This window comes from Panicum virgatum, chromosome 5K, assembly GCF_016808335.1.
Source record: "Panicum virgatum strain AP13 chromosome 5K, P.virgatum_v5, whole genome shotgun sequence".
Taxonomy (NCBI): Eukaryota; Viridiplantae; Streptophyta; class Magnoliopsida; order Poales; family Poaceae; genus Panicum; species Panicum virgatum.
In genome coordinates, this window is record NC_053140.1 from 61,045,861 (window position 1) to 61,057,297 (window position 11,437).

Genomic DNA, 11,437 nt, shown 5'->3' on the forward strand with positions numbered 1-11,437 from the left:
GGGAAGAAAGGGGGGGGGGGTGGAATGGAAAATATCACGATCTATACTGAACCAAAATTAGGAGTGATTTGATCTAAAAGTGGAAAATTAGGAGTAATTTGACCTAACCAAAATTAGGAGTAATTTGATCGTGGCCCAATACATAACCGACTGATCTACAGATCTACAGGCCCGACTGATCGTGGCCCAATACTGAATCAGCCCACTTAGGTGTTCATGACTCGTCTGAGGCGAGCTCCACGTCGCCTCTGCGTCCTAGTCTCCTAGACGTACGCGTTGCATTCTCCCAACCAAAAAAGAAAAAAAAAAGAGCTGATTAAGAGGCCGAGCCCATGCGGTTGCAGTCTTCCAGTGGCGGAATGGGCGTTGGCGGCGCAAACCAAACGCGTCCTGCTCCGGCCAGGCCACGTCTCGCTCGAGGCTCCTCCGGCCACCACGTCGCTGCCCCGCCTCTGACCACCACACCAATCAAGTTGATCCTGCGACGCAACTACTACTTGCGGAGCGCTGCACTAGTGTCGAACGGAGGATCGGAGCAGCTGTTTGGTATGGTATATTGGTATGGGAATGGATGCGGAGGGGTTGCTGGCGTCGGCGGCGATCAACCTGGGGCTGGCTCTGGTGGCGCTCTCGCTCTTCTCCATGCTCAAGAAGCAGCCAGGGAACGCGCCCGTTTACCGGCCCCGGCGGATGGCCGCCGGCGATGGTGGTGCTGGCTTGCTGCCGCTCGGCCACGGGCGGCTAACCCCGTCGTTCCGGTGGATCGGCGCGGTGTTCTGGCTCTCTGAGGAAGACGTGCTGCGGCGCCATGGCCTCGATGCGCTCGTCGTCATCCGCCTCTTCAAGTTTGGGTACGTGACCTGAACCGTGGTGATATGAATGAATGTTGGTAACATGCATGCATTTTTTGACCAACTGACCTTCTCTTGTTATGCTTGTCACTACTAATCTGTGGTTCATATCTCATCGTTCAATGTGTAGGATCAAGTGTTTCACTGTTTGCTCAATCGTGGGAGTACTGGTCCTTGCTCCAACAAATTATACTAGTGAAGGTCGAGCTGACATCAGAAGATCGAATTCCATGGAACTTTTCACGGTTACCAATGTGACACGGGGATCTAATAGGTTAGCTCTACTCTGCATTTTTCACTTTCACATTCGTGGCATTCCTTATAATATTCAATTCGAGTAGTGTTTCAGTCCATAAATTAAGCACATCAGTGTAATTGCTCTCTGATTATGTGAAATGATGTTTTACATTACTATCCTGATCTTCTTGTATACGATTTTTTAGATGTAGTTAGAGACGGTAAGAGTAAGCTGGTGAAATCAAGAGTTTGAAAACTACTGTCTGCCAAGTGAAAATGGTACTGATCTTGTAATGGATATTGTTCTAATGTTTTTGCATGACAGGCTTTGGGTTCATTTTTCATGCCTTTGCTTTATATCCTTTCATGTGGTATATTTGCTTCATAAGGTGAGTGATTCTGAAAACCTTTCAGTTAATTCATTGAAGCTACAATGTTGAAGCATGGATAACCCAGATGTTACATTGTCACTGAAATCTTCAATTTTATTGAAGTAGGAATACAAAGAAATTACTAGGAGAAGAATTGAACACTTAAAGTATCACTGCAAAAGACCCGACCAATACACCATTTTGGTTCAAGGAATTCCGAGATGCCCAGATCATGGAACTTATGGGTGCTATGTTGATCACTTCTTCTCAAAGCACTATCAGACATACCAATCGTACCAAATTGTACATGACATAGGTAAAATTGAGGCACTACAGGTGAGTAGATTGTTGATTGGTGCAGTGATTCTGATTTATGATGGAATAGCAGGTTATCAAAACATGAAAATGTGGTCATATTTTCTGAACACTGCATTAGTGAAATTCTAAGCATTGAAGTTACGCTGTTACAGTGCTGCTGTTTGCCCTTGTCGTATACTTTATTCTTATACTAGTCGAGCAACCCCAGGGTGTGTGATCTAGAAAAAAGAACAGAGTTGAAGCTATCCGTTGTTCTAAAAGTAGAGGTAGCCAAGTTCATGTCTTTAATGAGTAATGACTACATTATTTCTAGCATTATGGAAACGCAACTGATGTTGGCATTCTTTCTGTAGTGACTGCATTCTGTTTATACAACAATTTAGTTTTCCCTTGTTCAGCCAAAACAAGTTTAGCATAATAGATTTTAATGGCTAACCATCTAACCATCATTACAGAAGTTGGCATCCTCCATTGACAAACAGATAAAGAGGAAAAGAGAGACCCGAAAATGTAATATTTGGCAGAGGATTTGGTTCAAGTTTACATCAGAAGCAATAGATATTCAGAGACAAGAAGAAAAACTGAAAGATGTACAACAGGCTATCCGCCTCCTACAGTGTGAAAATATGCTTAAACAAAAGGTAGTGATTGTGTATTATTTACTCACTTGTGTCCAGGGTATCCCCTAATAGTTTGTATTGCCCAACGATTATTTACAAATAAATTTAATGTTAGTTTCAACTGTAGGAGGTACCTGCAGCTTTTGTCACATTCAAATCCCGGTTGGATGTTGCCCATGCAGCGGAAATGCAACAACTTGTCAATCCAATTTCATTAGTTACAACTTATGCTCCTGAACCGAATGATACGATATGGAAAAATTTGGCCATTCCGTTTTGGCGCATGGCTATGTACAAAATTGGAGTCTTCGTTGCTGCATTTCTGCTAACAGTGTTCTTCACCATACCTGTGACAGCCGTGCAGGGGATAGTGCAATTTGAGAAGATTAAAAGGTGGTTTCCGCCAGCGAGAGCTGTGCAGCTTATGTAAGTGTCAGAAACTTCGAATTAATATTATGATTTAGTTGGCACTCAAGGTTATCACAATAATGCCACAGGTGAATTTTTTGTAATCTTGCAGACCAGGTTTGAATTCTATTGTAACTGGGTATCTTCCGAGCATGATCTTAAATGGCTTTATATACTTGGTTCCGTTTGCGATGCTTGGTATGGCATCGTTTGAAGGCTGTATTGCCAACAGCCAAAAGGAAATTAAGGCCTCCAACATGGTGTTCTACTTCTTGCTTGGAAATGTTTTCTTCCTTAGCATTCTGTCAGGTTCTCTACTCGACCAGCTAGGAGAATCTTTCACGCACCCAAAGGACATCCCTAGCCGTCTTGCTAGTGCTGTTTCTGCACAGGTAATGTGAAAACATGTGCTATTGCTTGTAACGCTTTCCGCCAGAAACATTTAATAGAAAGTTCAGAACACAAGAAGCATTTTACATTATGTCAACTTGTTTCTATTGCAGTCAGATTTCTTCATCACATACATTCTGACCAATGGCATGTCAGGATTTTCTTTGGAAGTTCTTCAGTTTGGTTTGCTAACATGGCAATTCTTAAAGGTGCATTTGCTTGGGCATAGCAAGGAGCCATATCTTTATGGCTTCCCTTACTACAGAGTTGTGCCAATCGTTTCCCTTGCAATATTGATTGGAGTGGTCTATGCTGTAGTTGCACCCCTTCTGCTTCCGATCCTTTTGATTTACTTTCTGCTCGGTTATGCAGTGTACATCAACCAGGTAGTTTGTTTACTTTGTTCAGCTCACAAGATCTGTATCTGTAAAGACCTCCCTTTCTTCGTATCTATTGCAAATCATTTTTGGGTTTGTTATTTCGTGTGCTCTTCCATTTAAGGAAAAAAAAACTTTTCGCAACTTCATTTAGTCATCCTTATCTTTAACTTTAGTTGTACCATGTTCTCTTATATTGTATAGTTGAACACTGGTTGGTGATTAATTTTTATACAGATGGAAGATGTATATGAGATCACATATGATACTTGTGGACAATATTGGCCAAGAATTCACCACTACATATTCCTATCTGTAACACTTATGCAAATCACGATGATCGGGTTGTTTGGTCTGAAGTCAAAGCCTGGAGCTTCCTTCGCCACAATTCCCTTGCTTGTGTTCAACATTCTTTTCAATGAATACTGCAAGGTCCGATTTCTCCCAACTTTCCACCATCGACCGGTCCAGGTACATTTGCTCCAACTAGCACATTAGCCTTATACAGTTCTTGAATTGTCATGACTAATCTTGCGATCTCCTTTTGATATCATCATAAGGTTGCCAAGCAGAGTGATGAGCTTGATGAGGCTGAAGGAACAATGGGCAATTTGGACGATGCAATTAGCGCTTATATGCCACCGTGGATGCGTCCAACGAACCTGGAATCTAGTTCTGTACAGCCTTTGAATGTTTGATCCATTTTAGTACATGATAACACCAGCCATGCTGGTGCTGATGTCAGATTTGTAGTTTAATAAAACTAATGGAATTGTTATGTTGCATTACCGCCATCACAACTTATCAAGTACGCACAAGCATGGACAGATTTCTCTGGAGACTCAGCTGACAAATGTGGTGCAAAACAGTTCAGAGGTAGAGATACCATTCTAAGTGATGTTGCTATAAGGTAACATGAAAATAAAGATTTTGCAGTTGGACTAAGTTTCCCTTACTGTGCCTGATGGTACTTATCCAACACAGGAAACGCCTAGGTGCACATCGGTCGATACCTGGCACAAGGACAGCTAAATGTCTCCCCTCAAAACTGCATTTACAGAACTCTCTCTTTGTTTCACATTTAAGCAGCCGACAAGTAATAACATAATACGAAATACGGTATAAATACAAGACACCAGACGGTTCATTAGGCGTCTAGGCGACCATGTCCAGTGCAACTCGGCCCTTGCATGAACTGAGCAGCATTCAAAATTTCAAATTTAAATTTTGTTTGAGTTTCAACTTTAAAAAGTTGTTAAATTGGGTTCTCTATACTCTCCTTTGCTACCCGGTTTTATGATTTTTTATCCACGCTTACTACCTCAATTGAGTGAAAAACAGAGAAGGAAGAAAAATCTAAGAAAAAATATATAAAAACTGCTTGTAAAACTGCTGAATGAGGTAAAACAAACAGTTTTGATGGTTGGGGGTGTATACCGAGTTTTATAGTTGAGGGATAAAAATTAGATTTTTTTTGATTGTTAAGAGAGGAAATGTATTTTTTTCTTATATACTATACTGCATTTTGTAAAAAAGGAGAGTTCCAAAAACAATTAAATTGTCCCCATCGCTTTGCAGGTATAAACGTACATGTAGCTTTGTTGCAGTGCACTACGAATGGTGCTGTCAGTCTACAATTGGATCAAATCCAGTTGCAGCCCATCAACAATGTCCTCTGAATAATCAGAGCAACTCCAACAATCTATAGGTAAAATGGAAAAAAAGTAGCAAAAAAACTTCATCCAACAGACTCTCCATCTGGCTCGCTTAGCTATTCGGCTCGGCATCCGCGGCCTCCTGTTAGCCATATTTTCCGAGCTGCTCCGCTAGCCATCCACAGCCCTGCGTCCGCCCTTCAGCCTTGCCGTCTGCCCCTCTCGCTCCCGCCCTCGCGCCTGCCGCCGTCCTCCGTGGCAGAGGACAGCGCGGGCTCCGCGACCTCGAGCACAGAGCGAGAAGGATCCGGAGACAGCAGCGAGGGTGGCGTTGGGGACGTGCAGGTAAATGGAGAGGTCAAGGAAACAAGATCCGGAAATGACGGAGTGGGAGGTTAGGCGATTGGGGGGTGATCTAGTTGGCGACGACGAGATCTAATTGCGGTGGTGATCGGAGCATGGCCGGCGTTCATCGCTGGGCCTTTCCCTGGGGTTCTTCCCTGGGATTACCGGAACGGGCCCCCGGCTGGGGATGCCCGGGTCCGGATCAGTTTGTTTGTGCCGTTCAACTGAGACGGCGATGCAAATCTGAATCGCCGATGGTTGGTTCGGATTTGGCTTCCATGTTGGTTAAGATTTGGGGAGTCCGGGTAGCTCACGCATGGATCCGGCTGGTCCCTGGCCTCTATACATGGGGTTTGTGGCTCCTCTTTTCTCTTCTTTGGCAATTGTATGTACACTCAACCTGGTTCCTAGGGTTTTGTGTTCTTGCGTTCGCTGGTGGGGGTGACAAGGGGTTTCCGGTGAGGAAGCTACCCATCCGAAGCCAGCTTCATGAGGCACATCCTGGAACTGAGCTGTGTGTTCCTTTGCTAATGGATCCAATTGAAAGTAAGATGTTGGGAGGGGAGAATCTGGATGTCAAGATTGGTCCAGGTGCTAACCCTACTCTGGCGGCGACAGGCGGCGAGAGGGGTGCGGCCGTCGGGATGGGCCCCAGCGTCCCTGGGGCTGATGCGTCCATGAAGGGGAAGGAGAAGATGGAGGGGACAGAGGGCCAGCTAGCCCTCGTCGACAACACAGGTCAGACAGAAGATGATGAGTACGTTTTTGAGGAGGATGAGGAGGCTATGCAGGTCAGACATGGCTGGATGGCGGTTGCCAGATACTACTCAAGCCAGGATTACTCTACTTGGGGATTGTTCTCCGAACTGAGTAAAGCTTGGGGACGGAAAGAGCCGGTGCCGGTGAGAGAGTTGGGGGCAAACAGGTTTCTGATCACTTTTGATTCAGAAAAGTTATGGAGGAAGGTACTTGGGGGAGGACCCTGGAAGCACAAGAAAGATGCTGTCATCTTCGCCCCTTATGATGGATTCCAACGCCTGTCAGAGGTTAGCATTGATTCCATTGCTTTGTGGGTTCGGATCTACGATATTCCGATACACATGATTACGGAGGGTTTTGCTCGGGCTTTGGGAGCTAAGATTGGACGTGTTTTGGAAGTAGGGAGGGCTATCATGGATTACAAGAGGGTGAGAGTTGATTTCCCTCTTGCAAACCCTCTCATGCCTGTGGTTTGTCAAAAGGTTCGTGGTAGCGGTGAGATGATGTTCAAAGTTCGTTATGAGAATGTCCCGAACTTCTGTTTTGGCTGTGGTCGCATTGGCCATACACAAGAAGATTGCCCGGATGAAAATTTGACTAAGGGTGGTGTCATCTCCGCAAAAGCACTCCGCTGCTCTCCGCAAAAGAACGAGGTAGGGAGAAGCATGACAATCCCCTCTGGTGACATGGGAGCACGGCGTGGACTGAATTTTTGTGGGGAGCAGAGAGAGCGGGTTCTCTCAACTGGGAGCACGTCGGTAAGCAATAATAGGAAGCGCGATGTCAAGGGGAATAGCCATGCAGGTATCCCGGCGGCGGTGTCGGCAGAGTTGGTCAAGGGAGTGCAGCAAATGGCTGTGGTTGGGATAGGGGCGTCATCGCCTGTACAACAGTCTGGTTCAGGATGCCTGGCAAAGGTTTCAGGTCTGAACTCGTACATGGGATCTAGTGACAAATCAGGGTCTAGCCCCCAGGGCTCAGATGAGAAAGTCCGGCTGAACATGCAGGAGAGGAGGGCACTCACAAGGAAGGCAAAGGACAGTGTTGCAGGTGTCAAGAAACTGTCAGTAAAAGGGGCTATGAAGGATTTGGATAAGCCAAAAAATAGAAGGGTGGTTAATCCGAACATACTGGGATCGCTCAAGGAATTGGAGAAGCATGGGTTGGATGACGGGATCCTTTCTACCCAGGTTGTTCATGCTGAGACAGATGCAGGAGGTAATGCGGCATTAGTGAAGGAAGGAGAATTGCCTGTGAAGCGCAGCCGAGTCTCTACTGATCACAATGCAAACCTGACGGGCGCTCATGAGGAGGCCCGTCAGGAGCAATGAATGCATTGGTCTGGAACTGCCGGGGGGTGGGGAACTCCCGGACAGTTCGTGACTTGGCTGCCTTGGTGCGGTCGCATAACCCCAAGCTAGTTTTTCTCTCGGAAACTAGGCAAAGTGAAGATCAAATGAGGAACTTGAGATGGAGATTAGGCTTAAAAGGCTGTCTTGCTCGGAGCTGCAATGGGAAGAGCGGGGGCATCGCGCTCTTCTGGGAGGAATCTTTGGTTGTGGATCTGATTACCGTCTCGGACAAGGTGATTGATATATCAGTAAGAGAAGGACCAAACGCCCCGATCTGGAGAGCCACCTTCGTCTACGGTGAACCGAGAGTGGAAGATAGACATCTTATGTGGGAGTTCATGCAAAGGATCAGGTACCGTTCCGATAAACCTTGGGTCATGATGGGTGATTTCAATGAATCCATGTGGCAATTTGAGCACTTCTCTGAAACAAGGCGTAGCGAACGTCAGATGGAAGCTTTCCGGGATGCGCTCGTGGCATGCGATCTGCATGACTTGGGGTTCATTGGGTTGCCTTGGACGTACGATAATAGGCAGGCCGGTTCTAGGAACGTCAGAGTTCGGCTGGACCGAGTGGTGGCTTCGCCATGCTGGTCGGAATTGTTTGAGGCGGCACGTGTCGAGCACCTGGTGTCCCCGTGCTCGGATCACTGCCCATTACTGCTGAGGATAATCCCAGATCCTGCAGCAAGAAGGAAGGCTCAAGTGTTCCTATACGAAATCATGTGGGAGAGGGAGGAATCACTGACAGATGTGATATTGGACGCCTGGGAGGGCAGTTCCCCGCGTCCTGATCTAGGCGCTGTGGCCTCGGCCCTCCAAAATGTCATGAAGTCCATGCAAGCATGGAGTAGGGAGAAGTTTGGTTCGGTTAGGAGGAAATTGGAGGAATTGAGAGTGGAACTTGCTAGCCTGAATGGACTCACGGACGATGAGAGTAGGATGAAAGCAAAGGAAGCTGCTAAGGCCATGAACGAAATGCTGTACCGTGAGGAGATGATGTGGTTACAGCGCTCAAGAATTACGTGGCTAAAAGAAGGCGATAGGAATACAAAGTTCTTCCATCAGAAGGCAGTTTGGCGGTCCAGGAAGAACAGAATCAGAAGATTGAAGGCTAGTAATGGCCAGTGGTGCGACGATCCGGATCAAATGGCTGCGATGGCTACGGATTTCTTTCAGGCACTGTATACTAAGGACACGAATGTTTGTCCGGCTCACCTGGTGTCCTTGTTAGACACCTGTGTGAACGATGTAATGAATGATGATCTATGTCGGGAGTCTGACCAGGAAATAAGTGATGCATTGTTCCAAATTGGTCCGCTTAAAGCACCTGGACCGGATGGCCTGCCGGCAAGGTTCTTTCAGCGCAACTGGGGACTGCTGAAAGATGACATTACCTCTGCGGTGAAGAGGTTCTTCATGGATGGCTCCATGCCAGTGGAGGTAAATGATACTACGATTGTCCTTATTCCCAAAATTTCCCATCCTGAGTCTCTTTCCGATTTTCGACCTATTAGCTTATGCAATGTGCTATACAAGGTGGTTTCCAAATGCCTTGCAAACCGCCTTAGACCTTGGTTGCATGAGCTTATTTCCCCACACCAGAGTGCCTTTATCCCTGGTAGACTCATTACTGATAATGCTTTGATTGCCTTCGAGTGCCTGCATGCAATTCAGCATTCAACTGCGTCGCGAATGAACTTTGGAGCATTCAAATTGGATCTATCCAAAGCGTATGATCGGGTGGACTGGAGCTTTCTGGAACAAGCATTGGTGAAGTTGGGCTTTAATGAAATTTGGGTACGATGGATCATGGCATGTGTTTCCTCCGTACGCTACTCTATTCGCTTCAATGGAACCATCTCGGGTTCCTTCCAGCCGACCCGGGGATTACGTCAGGGTGATCCTCTATCTCCATATTTATTTCTGTTTGTTGCTGATGCTTTGTCAACTGTTCTGCAGAAGGAAATTAACCGAGGCGAAGTGGAGGAGTTCCGGATCAGTCGGAATGCACCAGGAATTTCTCACCTCCTTTTTGCAGATGATGCGCTGCTGTTTTTCAAAGCGGAACGTGAACAAGCGGAGAAAATAATGCAGATTCTGCAGGTTTTTCAGCATGGTACAGGGCAGCTGTTGAGCCCAGCCAAGTGCTCTATCCTAGTCAGGGAGGCTTTGGACCCGACACTGCAAGACCAGATTCGCCAGATCATGCAAGTTGAACGTGTCGAGTTTGATTCTAAATATCTTGGACTGCCTACCCCAGTGGGTAGACAAAAGAAGGAACGTTTTCAGTCGGTGAAGGAGAAGCTCTCCAAACGTATCTCATCCTGGTCAGAGAAGTTCCTCTCGTCAGGTGCAAAGGATGTTCTTATCAAGTCAATTGCTCAGGCTATCCCAACGTACATGATGAGTGTATTTCAGTTATCGGCCTCGGTTTGTGAAGATCTTGAGCGTGCCATCCGGAAGTTTTGGTGGGGTGGAGAGAAGGACCAACGAAGGACACACTGGGTTGCTTGGGAGAAGTTTACGAGGTGCAAGGCTCGGGGTGGCCTGGGTTTCCGGGACCTGAAAATCTTTAACCAGGCTCTACTGGCAAGGCAAGCCTGGCGTCTAATTGAGTTTCCGAACAGTTTATGCGCAAGGCTGATGAAGGCAAGGTACTACCCCAATGGCGATCTACTGGACACTGCGTTCCCGGCGCAAGTGTCTCCGACCTGGAGAGCGATCATGCATGGACTAGATCTTCTTAAAGGGGGCGCGATCTGGAGGGTAGGAGATGGCACAAGCATCAAAATCTGGCGGCATGCGTGGATCCCCCGTGGCTTCACGCTACGTCCAGCAGGGCAGAGGAGAACATGCCGCCTAAAATGGGTCAGTGATCTCATTGATGGGGAGACGCGGAGTTGGAAGGTAGATGTGCTGCACCGGTTCTTCCATGCCCATGATGTGGGAGTGATACAGAAAATACAAATTCCATGGCGCCAAGCGGAGGACGTTGTTGCATGGCACTGGGAGAAGTCAGGCTGTTTCTCGGTACGGAGTGCGTACAGGCTCGGGATGGACTTACGGGATCTGGATTCCAATCTCGGGTCCTCAAGCGGGCGCCCGGATGGCTCAAGAACGGTTTGGAAGAAGCTCTGGTCGCTGCCAATTCCACACAAGGTACGCATTTTTGCGTGGAAGGTGATCAATGGCGGACTGGGGACAAAGTCCAACAAGCACCGACGCCACCTCGAGCGGTCAGCAGTATGCGAGATCTGTGGCATGGAGGAGACAGAATTCCACGCCCTTGTGCGCTGTACTCATGCTGCCACGTTATGAAAGAACATGAGGGCCAGCTGGCTAATACCTGACGAGCGTTTGTTGATGTTTTCAGGGCCGGAGTGGCTCCTGCAGGTGATTGGTGCTTCAACCAAGGAGGAGGCCGGTCGCCTCATTCTCATCCTGTGGCGGGCGTGGTTCGTGCGTAACGAATGGACTCATGCCGGACGCTGGGTCGGGGGGGACGCGTCGACCAGGTTTCTGACAAATTATTGGGAGTCCCTGGAGGGAAGCTCCTTGCAGGCAGAAGAAGACCATAAAGGCAAAAAGCCAGTAGAGCCGATGAGAGCTGGTGTCGACGGCTTGGCTAGAACGCAGGAGCGGTGGAATCCCCCTGAGGATGGAAAGCTCAAGGTGAATGTAGATGCAGCCTTTACTGAATCGTCAGGGGAGGCAGGTATCAGGGTGGTGATAAGGAACCACCTGTGCGCAAT

The 11,437-nt window shown here is 47.4% G+C and overlaps 1 protein-coding gene across 3 annotated transcripts; it reads left to right on the forward strand.

The window, feature by feature from the left end:
* The first annotated feature begins 18 nt into the window (after positions 1–18).
* On the forward strand, positions 19–4,504 carry LOC120709254 (CSC1-like protein At3g54510). Of its 3 annotated transcripts, none has more exons than XM_039994803.1 (10): positions 19–851; positions 982–1,125; positions 1,414–1,477; positions 1,586–1,795; positions 2,233–2,418; positions 2,525–2,823; positions 2,918–3,197; positions 3,309–3,581; positions 3,810–4,043; positions 4,133–4,504. In XM_039994803.1, the coding sequence occupies exons 1-10, from the start codon at positions 562–564 to the stop codon at positions 4,268–4,270; spliced, it is 2,118 nt and encodes a 705-aa protein (XP_039850737.1). In that variant the 5' UTR covers positions 19–561; the 3' UTR covers positions 4,271–4,504. The 3 variants fall into 3 exon arrangements, with proteins under 3 accessions (XP_039850737.1, XP_039850738.1, XP_039850739.1); XM_039994804.1 differs by having other exon boundaries at positions 3,104–3,197; positions 4,133–4,413; XM_039994805.1 differs by lacking the exon at positions 3,309–3,581 and having other exon boundaries at positions 4,133–4,413.
* The last annotated feature ends 6,933 nt before the right edge of the window (positions 4,505–11,437 follow it).

Coding starts and splice junctions, on each gene's coding strand:
- LOC120709254 (XM_039994803.1), top strand. CDS start 562: ATGGGAATGGATGCGGAGGGGTTGCTGGCGTCGGCGGCGATCAACCTG. Junction 1,126..1,413: donor GTGACACGGGGATCTAATAG/GTTAGCTCTACT, acceptor TTTGCATGACAG/GCTTTGGGTTCATTTTTCAT. Junction 1,796..2,232: donor GTAAAATTGAGGCACTACAG/GTGAGTAGATTG, acceptor CCATCATTACAG/AAGTTGGCATCCTCCATTGA.